At 45.0% G+C, this 12,296-nt stretch overlaps 2 protein-coding genes and 1 pseudogene across 2 annotated transcripts in view; 1 reads left to right on the top strand and 2 right to left on the bottom strand.

Annotated features, from left to right (window-relative positions):
- The window catches only part of LOC121565939 (dynein heavy chain domain-containing protein 1), a 32,198-nt gene extending 28,555 nt beyond the window's left edge, over positions 1 to 3,643 (top strand). Inside the window, exons 37-43 of the mRNA XM_041876262.2 lie at positions 152 to 323; positions 411 to 533; positions 1,130 to 1,355; positions 1,774 to 1,865; positions 2,156 to 2,305; positions 2,519 to 3,141; positions 3,253 to 3,643. Coding sequence (XP_041732196.2) covers positions 152 to 323; positions 411 to 533; positions 1,130 to 1,355; positions 1,774 to 1,865; positions 2,156 to 2,305; positions 2,519 to 3,141; positions 3,253 to 3,633 — 1,767 coding nt within the window. The 3' untranslated portion in view covers positions 3,634 to 3,643. The remainder of the gene's footprint in view (positions 1 to 151; positions 324 to 410; positions 534 to 1,129; positions 1,356 to 1,773; positions 1,866 to 2,155; positions 2,306 to 2,518; positions 3,142 to 3,252) is intronic.
- Positions 3,644 to 3,686: 43 nt separating this feature from the next.
- On the bottom strand, positions 3,687 to 5,857 carry LOC121557549 (ribosomal RNA-processing protein 8). The gene is made up of 6 exons (XM_041871143.2): positions 5,588 to 5,857; positions 5,071 to 5,435; positions 4,793 to 4,922; positions 4,565 to 4,671; positions 4,360 to 4,456; positions 3,687 to 4,255 (listed from the first exon to the last, which is right to left on the bottom strand). The coding sequence occupies exons 1-6, from the start codon at positions 5,855 to 5,857 to the stop codon at positions 4,139 to 4,141; spliced, it is 1,086 nt and encodes a 361-aa protein (XP_041727077.2). The 3' UTR covers positions 3,687 to 4,138.
- A 1,288-nt stretch (positions 5,858 to 7,145) lies between these two features.
- LOC121557558 lies at positions 7,146 to 12,291 on the bottom strand (annotated as a pseudogene).
- Positions 12,292 to 12,296: the final 5 nt, after the last annotated feature.

Raw genomic sequence — 12,296 nt, 5'->3', positions numbered from 1 at the left:
AATTTCAATGGAATTACGTTGAATCAACGTGGAATAGACATTGAATTGAGGTCTGTGCCCAGTGTGTTTTGTGTTCAATTTAAATCATATTGCCATTATATCCAACATTCCAGTTTTGTGTAATAATCTTCTAAATGACTGTTGATTTCAGGTGAAAGTCATATCATTTGGAGCTAAATGCCAGAAGGAGGCCATCCTCTCAGCACTGAAGATAGCTGTCCACGATGGCCATTGGCTGGTCTTTAACAACTGTCATCTGTTGGAGCAATGGGATGAGGAAGTGATGTGTCAACTCAATCAGTTGATATCCTGTGCAGCCAAAGGTGTGAATCACAATAATAACCAATCTCATCCACCCTGTGTAATCTCAAAAGATGTAAACTCATATCTAATCCTATTAAAATTCTCAGGGCACCAAACAGATGTGGAGACAGAGGGCCTCATTCCAGTTGGGCTGTGTGCAGGTAGTCGGGTCCACTCACGCTTCAGACTGTGGTTTATCACACGAGGATTCACCCCACTCTCCATCCCAGGTACTCATATTTCCACCACTCAATATAACATACTATCACAGACACCCTCTTTTTCTATGACTGTTAAGTGTTAGGATGCATCCCAAATGGCACCCTATTCAAAATATATTGTGAACTACCTTTGACCAGAGCTCTATGGGCGCCTGGTCAAAGATGAATGACTCTATTCAATCGGTATCGCAGAAGTTCTGTGCAAAAGCCTAATTGAAATTTAAAGGCAATGTTCCCGCTTTGGCGGAGATTGCATTCACGGTAAACGCTGCATATGGCGGGTCAATCGGAAATTAACCTTACATTTCTATCACACTGGGCGCCTGTGGGGCAATTGTTGTGGGGGTTAAGTGCCTTGCTCAAGGTCACAACGGCAGGCAATGGCATCTAGGATTTCATACCAGCAACCCTCCGGATGCCAGCTCACTTCCCGCCAGATTTTTCCATCAGACCCGGGATTCAAACTGCCAACTCTCCGGTTGCTGGCTCCCCTCTAACCATTACTTGGGGGGGGGGTGCTATTTGGGATGCATGCCCAAGACATAAATACTATATGGACTCTATATGGTGCCATTTGGAACTAATTCTCCTCTCCCCCCTGGCAGCGTCGATGAGAGTGTGTGCTCTACGTCTGGTCTGTGACTCTCCCTGGGATGTGAAGGAGGAGCTGTGCTCTTCTCTGCGTCAGGTTGTGTCTGTCACTCTGTCTGCCCCATCCTCTGGTGTCACAGCCTGCACCATGGAACCAATGCTACGCGCTGCCATCCTGCACTCTGTCCTGCTGCAACGACAGGCATACAAATACCTAGGCCAGGGAAACATCTATCACTGGTGAGAAAGCTATATATTGGCTATCAGGATGACAGATGATACAAGGCCCTGCGACAGGCTAGTGTCCTGTCCAGGGGGTGTACCTGTACATCACAGGAGGCTGGTGAGGCTCATAATAATGGCCCGGAACAGAACTATTGGAATGTCATCAAACACCTGGAAACCATGTATTTGATACCATTCCACTGATTCCTCTCCAGTCATTACCAAGAGCCGGTTCTCCCCAATTAAGGTCCCACCAATCTCATGTGCTGTACATCAAGCTGCCTCATGCTACAGAAACAGCTCCTGCCCAATGGGCCATTCTGGCTCTGACAAGGCTTACTTACTATCATAATAGATTATGATGAATAGTACATATTATTATTACCATTATACAACATTGGTTATATGCATGTTTTTATTTTTTTGTCTCAAGGACTCAGGAGGACCTGCTGGCGCTGGTGGATGCTCAGGTCCGCATCGCCAAAGTCTGTGGCGACCCAACTGGGGCGCTGGAGTACATAGCAGGTAACACTGCTTTCTCTACTTAGACCTTATGTAACAGCTGAGGTGTCCCTGGTAACTAATTTAATGAACAACCATTCCATAAATTGAAATAGAATTGTCAATGGTAAACCTATTGTTAATATTCTGTGAAAATATGAGTACATAATTTGTCTTGGGATGCGTCCCAAATAGCACCCTATTCCCTACATAGTGTACTACTTTTGACCAGGGCCCTGGTCAAAAGTAGTGCACTAAATAGAGAATAGGGACAAAGCCTTGATTTTGACCTTTGTGCTCTGGGATGTTGGTAGCCAACCTGGTGTATGGAGGCCATGTGGCAGACCTGGCAGACCTGGAGGCAGTGGAGAGTGTGTCTAGGGCCTGTCTCAGAGCAGCACCTCCTCTCTGGGGTAGTGGGCCTCACACTCTCTCAGATATCATCCACATACCTGGCCGCTTTGGTACTGAAACACTTCACTATTAACCAGCTACAATGCCATAACAGACCCTACCTACATCACTAACAAAAATATATATGTACTACATAAAAGACTAATTCATATCCTATGAATTTGAAGCACATTACCCTACTTACATGTTCAGCAGTCATAGGAATCTGTTCTTCTGAGTAAATGAGGAACATTTCTTTTGACTGTCTTTTGCAATCTCTGCAGACTTATCAGGCCTGCTGCAAAGTCTGGAGCAACGTGTTCAGGCTTTGGCCAACACCAGCGACCCCTTGGTGTTGGGCTTTAGTGCTGGTTTGGCAGGAGAGCTGGTGAAGGTTCACAGCCGCACCCTGAACACTCTGCTTCAAGACTCCCAGAAACCCTTTGGCAGGGTCAGGAGCACCAACGAGCTGACCCACCCTGCTCTGCTGCCCGACTTCAACCAGGCCCGGGACCGGCTACTGGCCCTGAAGGAAAGTCTGGGACGCATGGATGACATCAGGGTTGTGAGTGTAGGAGCTCCATCCCTGGGACCCCTACGCAACTTCCTCCAGGCAGAGTGGGACGGACTGGTTGATGTGGTTTCCTCCCTGCACTCTGAGCTCAACCAGCCCATGCGAAACAGCAAGCCTACAGTCTCCTCTCTACTGAACGTCTCAAGCCTGTTCCGCCTAGAAAGGAGAGCAGAGCTGCTCAAGGCGTACCTATGTGATGAGGCCACAAGTGGTCCTTCCAATGCCTACCGCCTGTCTGCCTTCTCCAACGCCAGGGGCTTTCTGGGCGCGTTAATCAGGGAGGCTGCCCATGCCAAGCAGAGGGACATCAGCAACGTCTCTCTGCATTTCCAAGTACAGTAATCTCTAAACTGCCTCCCAAAGCTACCAGTTCCACTCGTTCTTATTACACCTACTAAAAATTACATTCCATGTATTAATTACTGTTTTACCTTGTCTCGCTAGGTGCTGAGTGCTGCAACATCCCCAGCCTCTCTTCCCCTGAGCGGTGTGTATCTGTGTGGACTAGAACTGAGAGGGGCACTGTGGGATACGCGGCTAGGAGCCCTGCAGGACACGCTATCTCCTCAGCCTTGCATACTCCCCCTCCTCTGGGTCAGAGCACGGGTGAGGAACACAGACACTGTCCGAGCCCCAGACAGCCCCCCCTGCAACACCTCCTCCCTGCCCCTCTACCACTGTCCCCTCTATCTGGACGGAGAGCATGGGGACCGTAGATACTGGGAACTGGCTGAGAATAACATTATTGCCCGTGTCCCTCTAGTGGCCAAGCTAGATCCTGTGCTATGTACACTGAGAAGAGTGAGGCTTGTGAGTACCCTGTGAGACTAGACAATGCAATGCTGCGATTATACTGAAGCACTTATTTCTAGACAGACTCAAGGTTTTTACAACAGACTTTATATGAGAAATCTTATAAGAATAATTCCTCTTGCTTTATGAATCTGAAATTATTGTGCATGATAAGACTTATAATGCAATACATTTCTTTTTTGATTTAATAAAAAATATACCAATGTTGTCAACAACTTTTGAACATGTTTTGTCTTTGAAACAGACATTTGAAAGCCCACAAGGTTTGGGGGTCAAAACCACCAGCTCACCATATTTACAATAACAACCAGCAGAAGAGCCCTTTTATGTTACTGTCCATCCTGCTTGCCTCCTCACTGACTTCTCTCCTGTGGTATGTCCCAAACGGCACCCTATTCCCTATATAGTGCACTACTTTTGACCAGAGCCCAATGGGCCCTGTTCAAAAGTAGTGCAGTATAAAGGGAATAGAGTGCCATTTGGAACTGTTTCTCCCATGTTCTCTTCACTGTTGCCCTCATCGTTTCTTGTACACACAAGGCCTCAGCTCCAGTCCTCCTGCCTTCTTTATCCTCTCTGGAGCTTCTGCAATCTTCTCAAACTCAAAGGAGTAAAAGTGGCTATTCTCTGTGTCCTAAGGAGGGAGCAAAATGAATAGGGTAGGGTATTGTAACAATGCATTACTTAAAACATGCATCATTACATAGCCATCACTGTTTACTATGATTACTGCCTTACCTTTGTGACCAACTTGAATCCCAGGCTGGACAAAGCACCCATGAAGTTCCGCACATTCTCAAATCTACTTGCCACCTCTGTAATTTTCAGGATACCCCTGCAAAAAAAGCCCCAAAGTGTTGATGATGATGACATATAAATGGGAACACCTTCTACTCCAACATATTGACATACTGTAGCTGTTTTTCTGCATAATATCTCTTACCCCATCACCAGCACACGGTTAGCCTCAACTAGGAAATCCCCAAGGTTGGTCCCCATAAGAGAGAGACAGAATACAGCTATGTCCACAGTGCCATCCTTGAGAGGTACCTGCAGAATGGTGGGACAACAATAGCCATCATACATCATTATTACATGAAAAACACAGACTGCATAGTAAACAGGCATGGATGACAGAACAGATTCAGCATCAAGGTAAAGTTGGACTCACATTAGCCATGTCACAGACAGTTACACTGTCACAGATAGGTGCCAAGTCAAAACTGTGCACTTTGTTCTTCACGCTAACAGCAATTTTGCAGTCGCCACAGCCGAAATCTGCCACCACCAGAGAGGCAGGCCTAGAATCAACACAAATGGTCTTACAAAGAAAGCCACACACTGGATCCCCCACCCCAGAACCAAGTCAAGAAAAATACAAAAACTATGCAAACAGACTTATTGCAAATACTGCAAGTATGTTAGAGTCAGAGGCATAACACAACTCACTTGTGGCGTATGTAGGAGATGATGGCGTCAACAGGATTAGCTGGCCAGCGCTGGACCTGTGCCGTGAAGCCCCTGTGGTAGATGCCAAAGGCCTGGGGGTCCTGTCTGAACATGCGTTTAGCCTCCCCACTAGACGTGGTGTACAGAACCTCGTTAATATAACGGAACCGCGCTGACTCCAAGCGCTGCTCCATGCGGGACCTCAGAGCAGCCGAGCGGTCGGCAGGAGCCTCTTTCACCTCCTCTGTGGTGCGTGTCTCCTCCTTCTGCTCTGTAGGTTGCTTTTTATTTTCCGGGCTCTGGCCCGGAGCATTCTCCTGAGCTTCTCTCTCCTGCGGTCCTGCTCTTTGCTCTCCTTCTGTTTCCTTCTCTTACTTCCATGCAGCTCTGGCTGCTGCTCCTCCCTAACCACCTCCTCTTCCGTCTTTAACTCTTTACCTGGGGGTTTAGAGTTACCTAGTGGGACAGCTTTTACTTGACTGCCCCCCTTTGAAAAGTTATTGTTTTGGACTGTTACTGTGCCTGGAGTGGAAGCAGTCTCAGTGAAGGTCATCTCTTTTCCCTCTGGGACCTTTTTCCTTTTCTGTGTTTTACGCTCACCCTCTTTCTGCTGTTTGTTTTTCTTTGTCTGGTGTTGTTGTGTCTGGTCAACCGCTGTTTTCCTGTTCACATCAGAAGCTACTTTTGGTCCATCTTCTGTGTCCTTTTGCACAGTGGTCTCTGGGGGTGTGGAATTCTCTCCATTTTTAATTTTGAACTTGTTTTTACATTTCTTCTTGTTCTTCATCTTGTTTTTCCATTGCTTTCGGTTTAATCTTTCAATCTCAGCGTCTGCTGCAGCTTTTCCTTCATCCTTGATAGATTTGGAATCTTGTTTACTACATTTACTACCTCCCTGAATGGACTCTATTCTTTGCCTTTTTGAACCCTAGAAAATAGAGAAAGAACACCTCAAACATCTTTTCAACTCAAGACAATCCTGTTTACTCAATTGACAGTTGTGCTTGTGAAACAACTCACCTGCTTTTATTGGCTTCCTAACTACAGGCACTGTAGCCTCCTCGGCACCCAGATCCCCACTGTCCTTCTCTGTCTCTTCTCCTGAAGCGGCTACTTTCTTGCGTCCTCTTTTGCTTCTTTTCTTCTTCCTCTTGGTGTGTGGTGTCAGTATGGCCTCTGTTTCGCTGTCACTGCCTGCTTCCCGAGGGGCACCATTGCTCTTGCTCCAGTTTGGTACTGACCCCAGTGTTTGGAGGGTTCGTAACAAACTCTTCTTCCCAACACTTTTTGGCTGTTTGGAAAAGCAGAATGACAGTGTCAAACTGAATACCAGTGTAAACCAAAATGTAACCCTCTATTTAAATATGTGGTCACTGGCAGAGTGAGTTATGCTTGGCTTGCTAGCTACAAAGGTATATTTAATTATAAAGAAGATTGAGATTGCATCTCACCGCGATATTGGTGTTGTCAGACAGTTTGAAACTGCTGATAACCGTCTTGGTCAGAACTTTGGCTTCTGGGTCATCGTTCCACTCATCCTCCTCAGCGAACAACATGCTTGACCAGCACTGTAACTGTAATGCATTGAGTGAGCAAGTAAACAACAACTTACGTGTATTAGAATAAATGTTGTATATAACAGGTCTCTAGACTAGTGTGATGATTTTCAGTACTGGCAGTAGATTCCAGAAAAGCTGACAACGCTAACCTGCTTAGATTGAACAAGCTAACTAGCTAGCGTTATATCAGACTACGTTATTTGGCAGCCATATGTCAAAACTGCTAGCAACATTCATTGCGATGCAGAGACAACTTCACTCACCTGTCAGATGACTTATCAACACGAGATGTTACTGGATTTAATTGAATCGATCAAATGTGTAGGTTTAGAACGTAATCGGTGGATATTGCCAATTGTGTTAAGCCACGTTTGGCTCGCGCATGGACGGACCAAAACAGGGGAATGTTAATGACGCAAGTCTCTGCGCAAAGGATGATGGGATATGAGTCTTATCTGGTTTGTATGACTACAAATGGAGCACACAAAATACATTTTAAAAAATCATGAAGCAATGGAAGTTACGAAATGAACCTTGATTACATAAGAGGCAGAGTTGTACAAAATAAAGGGCCCGTGGTTGTTCTCTAATGTGCTGATCTGACAACACTGTTGGGTGACATATTGACAAACTGTATGTGATTCTGTAACTGTCTTAGAACCAGTAGAGAACGGTTGCAGAGGCCCTCCACTGGCAAAATGTACTCTCAAGACAAAAACGTTGATTGGTATGAAACTAAAAAAGAAATATACCACTAAAAGACAACATAGCATAAAACATCTGCAGTAGTAGACATTTGATATGACTACGATAATTCAATATCTGCACCTAGTCCATTATTGATGTATGTTTAACTAATAATAATAACAATAATAATAATATTATATGCCATTTAGCAGACACTTTTATCCAAAGTGTCTTACAGTCATGCATACATACTATTTACGCATGGGTGGTCCCAGGAATCAAACCCACTACCCTGGTGTTACTAGCGCCATGTTTTACCAACTGAGCTACAAAGGACCATGTTTGACCCTGAACTCTCAGATTTCCGTGTTGTAAAACATTGTTCAGAACATCGCCTGTGCAGTTTATTATAACAGACAGGCTTTTAACCCTTGAGTGGAGATTCTTCTGTCCTGGTCAGTCCAATAACTGAGTCCTTCTTCCCCTGAGGATAAGTGTCCAATGTCCTCCTCTCTCACGGTGCTTTGCTTTGTTGCCGTTCCTGTTTTCTCTGTAGGTAGCGAGCACGGGCATTGCTCACAGAGCTTTCATCGTTCCGTTTCTCCAGTTTCTTGAACGCGTCTTCAGCAGACCCCACTGGAAATTAAACCAAACACACAGAATGACTTCTATTAGATTGTCAAGCAGACAAAACAAGCATACGGATCACCTGGGGGCCTGGCTTGAACAGAAAATGCACTATAGTAACTTAGCTTGTCCAATAGGAATACTCATTACGTTTTCCATTTAAAAAACCTTTGCCCCCATTAGAGGATTTTGAATGAGACCTGTACTGTATATAATAAAGGAGTAGCTACAGAAACATCAAATGTTATACAATTATTTTTATACCAGTAAATTCATACTCATCACCAGAGTCCATCACCCACCTGTTTGTCTTTTAGCTGCTTCCTTGGTCACCCACTTGGCCACCTCCTCGTCCGTCACCTCTTCTCTGGCCACGCTGCTCAGCTCATACACATCCACCTCATGGAGCTTAGGAAGCAGGTTCTTCACCCAGTCATAGCGGATGGGGCACACCGTCCGGATGTAGATCCGCGAGGTGACCAGCAAATCATGGAAGATCACCCAGTCCAGCTGGGCCTCCTGGTCAAAGAGCTATGGGGGAGGGGGAGTCAGGTTAACACACAGGAGCAATTGGGACTGATATGCATTAAGGGGGTTTATGGATTGTTCTGAATTGATCAGAATATAGTCCTGGAAGTCTTTACCGTTGATGATGGATGAATGTGAACCATGGATCCGTGCCCATCCATCGTGCAAAACACCTTTCCAACTGACCTGAGAGAAAACCACAACATTTGAGTTATCTTTCCTGACTTTTTAACATTACTGGGATAAAAGCTGTACCTTCTTACCACGTTGGTGAAGTAACCAGTGCATAGACATCTCCTGAACAGCTCACTCTTATTGCCTGCACACTTCTCCATAGGGAAATCTCTCTTCTGGAAACAACGCACATACCCTGATTATAAATCTGTACATACATGCTCAGAGCTTCACATCATTGTTTTAGCTACACCAAAACTAATAAGACATGTAAACAAACAACAAACTGACCTTTTGTAGTCTTAGGAGGATGTCTCTGAGCTGGGTCTCCACGCTGAAGGCTGACTTTAGCGCCCTCCAGTGTATATAGTTGTCTTTACACCACGCTGAAGGGGCATCACTACAGTTGGCAGCAAAACAAGCTCACGTTAGATGGAGACCCATGAACATGAATGCAGCTTATTAAATACATTAAGAGGAGTTAATATTGTAGACCTGGCCTTGCACTTCTCAAACACACTGAGCAGCATGGTGAAGTCATTACAGCTGCCTGCCTGCACTCCCAACTGCCTGTGCTTCTTATCTGCCTCCTTCTGCTTCTCTGGATGGCCTGCAGAGAGAGCAATGCCAAATATTTAGATTAGAACCATGATGCATACATATGTATTTCTGACATAACCACATCTTCATTGATTAAATCGAGGCCTCAGGCCACTATTGTCCACCTGGTCTGATGAAAATGCTCTCCAAAGACAGCATGGCAGCTACAGGCAGCAGGAGGTCCTCACAGCCCAGGGAGGCAGCCTGGAGCAGGGCCCGAGTCAGCCCTGGGGACAGGGGGAACTCTACCATCAGCTCACCCAGCCGGGTCACTTTACCTTTCCTACAGACAGGGGAGGGGGTTATTGATTAGAGATAACAAGTGCTATTAAAGATTGAGTCATGATTGTCATGAAGAACTGCCAGTACTGTATGTGGTAGGTTCCCTCTGTTATAGATGGTGAAAACAGCAGAGTTGTATCCCTATGTGGTTGTAGATGTATCTGGTGGAGATTAGTATAAAGAATGAGAGATGTACACGGATATACAGTATGTCTACATCTCTCACCTGTCGATGGCATCACATTGGTAAAGCTGTTTCAATGCTTCTAGGATGAACCTCTCCTCTGGACGGTCCAGGTAAGGGAACCTTAGAGAGACACACCAAGCAACCATGGCCTCAAATTACTTGTTGGATTGTATTCTATTATCAACAGTCTCGAAAACGGACACTGGTTTCTCTGAGCACTTGAGAAAGAGGAGCTGTACCTACCTGATGACATCATGAACTCCCAGGCACTTGAGTGTGAGGATGACAGCGGTGAGACTGGTCCTCTGGATCTCTGGAACTGTGTACTCCGGCATGCACTTCTCCCAGAACTCCTGACTGTAGATCCGGAAGCACTTCCCGGCGGAGGTTCTCCCTGCCCGGCCTGCTCTCTGCAGGGCCTCGCTCCCACACCACCACACAACATCACATTCCTGTTCATTAGGCACGGAACGAAGCGGACTGAAACGGGGACTTCCGGGACTTACTTTGAAATTGGAACCACTTCGAGGATGTCCATGCCAACCCTTGAGTTGTGGTTGAGTTGCTTCACAAACCCACTGTCAACAATATACTTGCAGTGAACAAATGAGTTATGAAATTTGAGGCTTTGCCATTCTGTGATGGATAGAAACAGCTCTATGTTTCTTTGATAAGCCTTATGGTGACTCACTTTATTCCATTGATGGTGAGGGACGTTGCTGCAATGTTGGTGGCCACACATTTCCTTATACCTGGTGGGGGAGGCTGGAAGATCTGCTTCTGCTGATCTGTGAGAAGGACACATCATTCACATTATTTAAAAATGTGTTTAAATGAGTCATGACTTTATACTTTTGATTTAGCAAGCCAATGACATGCTAAACTGTGCCCACTTGGGTGTGAAAGGGAACTCAATGTGTTTTTCTATATGTGAATGTCACAGTGAGGGGTACTCGGACAGTGCCCCAAACCTTACCAGTGGGCATAGATCCGTACAGGGGCCCCTCCACTTTATGGTCCTGCACATCGTAACGGTAGTCTATGGATTCAGCCTTCTCATACAACATGTCACAGGCCTTCTCAATCTCAAACTGCCCTGTTATAAACAGTTATATTGAAAAATATTTACCTGTAATCAGTACATTCATATTCTGGAGATTATGTGTAGATTATTATTAGGTTTACCTGTTAAAAACACAAGGATATCCCCAGCCATCTCACTGGTGTGCACATCCAATGCCACCTTGACAACCTGTCACAGACAAGAGGTTTGTTCATACTCAGTTTCCCCCCATATGTTTCCATACATTTTAGTAGAGACAATATACATTGAGCAAAAAATAATAATAAAATAAACAACTTTGCCTTTTGTGAACTAACACTCACACTTGACTTTTTTATTTTTTCTACCAGCAATGACTTCTCCGATAGCTACTTTATTGAATTTTTTTTTACTTACTATGACTAAGATATGTGGTTGTCCAACCTAGCTATCTTAAGATAAATGCACTAACTGTAAGCCACTCTGGATAAGAGCGTCTGCTAAATGACTAAAATGTAAATGTATAGCAAGGAGTATACAGTATTAAATGGTGTTGATGGCAGAGTTTAAATTAGCTAAATCCTGGGGTGATACAATCACTGAATTTATTCATTATCATACATCATACTAACAATAGGCCTACATCAGTAAAAGCAAGCTTACTCCCTACCTCTTTAACGTAAACAGAGCTCTCTGTATCTTTTGGTCCTATGGCACAGCCAAACTTGGAGGTGACAGGGAAGGTTCTTCCAGGGATGGTGAAGACAGGACAGCCTCCCAGGAACACAGAGAGCTTGTCTGTCTCCAGGGTGGCTGACATTACCACCACCTTCAGGGGGACAGAGCGACCCTTAGAGGCCTTATCTGGACTGGAGAGGGTCTGCTTCAACAGACCCAGCAAAATGTCCTGCAGTGAAGCACATATTACACAACTGTTTAATGCTACAATCTGGGATTAGATTTTTCAGCCCCACCACTTGTTTTGAAATACAACTGAGGGATGGAGCTGGCCATATAATCAGATTACTGTATTGAAGTAGTTGGCTCTACTACTGACAGTGTTAAGGCTCCTCTCATGGGCTTCATCCAAAATGACCACACTGTACTGAGACAGAACAGGGTCTGCCAGGATCTCTCTCAGCAGACAGACGTCTGTCATGTACTTCACCACCGTGTCCTGACAACCCACAAACACAAAATCTCCTTTCAGAGACACACACTTGCTGATATACACTACAATCTAATTCTCTTTACATTTCAGTGACAATACGTAGACCTATAGAACACTTTCAATGTGCCTAACACATAAGCAGACTACTAGGTAGGTGTCTTGGAGCTCTCTCACCTGTGTCGTGCAGTCATCGAAGCGCACTTGGTTTCCGTCCAGACTAGCCTTGATTTCAAGGCTAGACGTCTATGTTTGGTTCAGATTTTGTCCATCTGGACCCGCTTTGATTTTGCCCAAACACAGAAGTTTATAAATTACATATTTTCAACTTTCATTCAAAACCAAAAATTAGCCTGATTACAGACATATTTT

This window comes from Coregonus clupeaformis, unplaced genomic scaffold, assembly GCF_020615455.1.
Source record: "Coregonus clupeaformis isolate EN_2021a unplaced genomic scaffold, ASM2061545v1 scaf0035, whole genome shotgun sequence".
NCBI classification, from domain to species: Eukaryota; Metazoa; Chordata; class Actinopteri; order Salmoniformes; family Salmonidae; genus Coregonus; species Coregonus clupeaformis.
The sequence above is the reverse complement of the archived record's forward strand: the minus strand, read 5'-3'. Positions and strand labels throughout refer to the sequence as shown.

Bases quoted from the DNA above. Each gene is read 5' to 3' on its own strand.
- LOC121557549 (XM_041871143.2), bottom strand. From the start codon at position 5,857: ATGAAGAACAAGAAGAAATGTAAAAACAAGTTCAAAATTAAAAATGGA. The intron at 5,436-5,587 runs GTAACAGTCCAA...AAGTAAGAGAAG, and splicing joins CTGCTTCCACTCCAGGCACA to GAAACAGAAGGAGAGCAAAG. The intron at 4,672-4,792 runs GTGAGTCCAACT...ACCATTCTGCAG, and splicing joins CTGTCTGTGACATGGCTAAT to GTACCTCTCAAGGATGGCAC.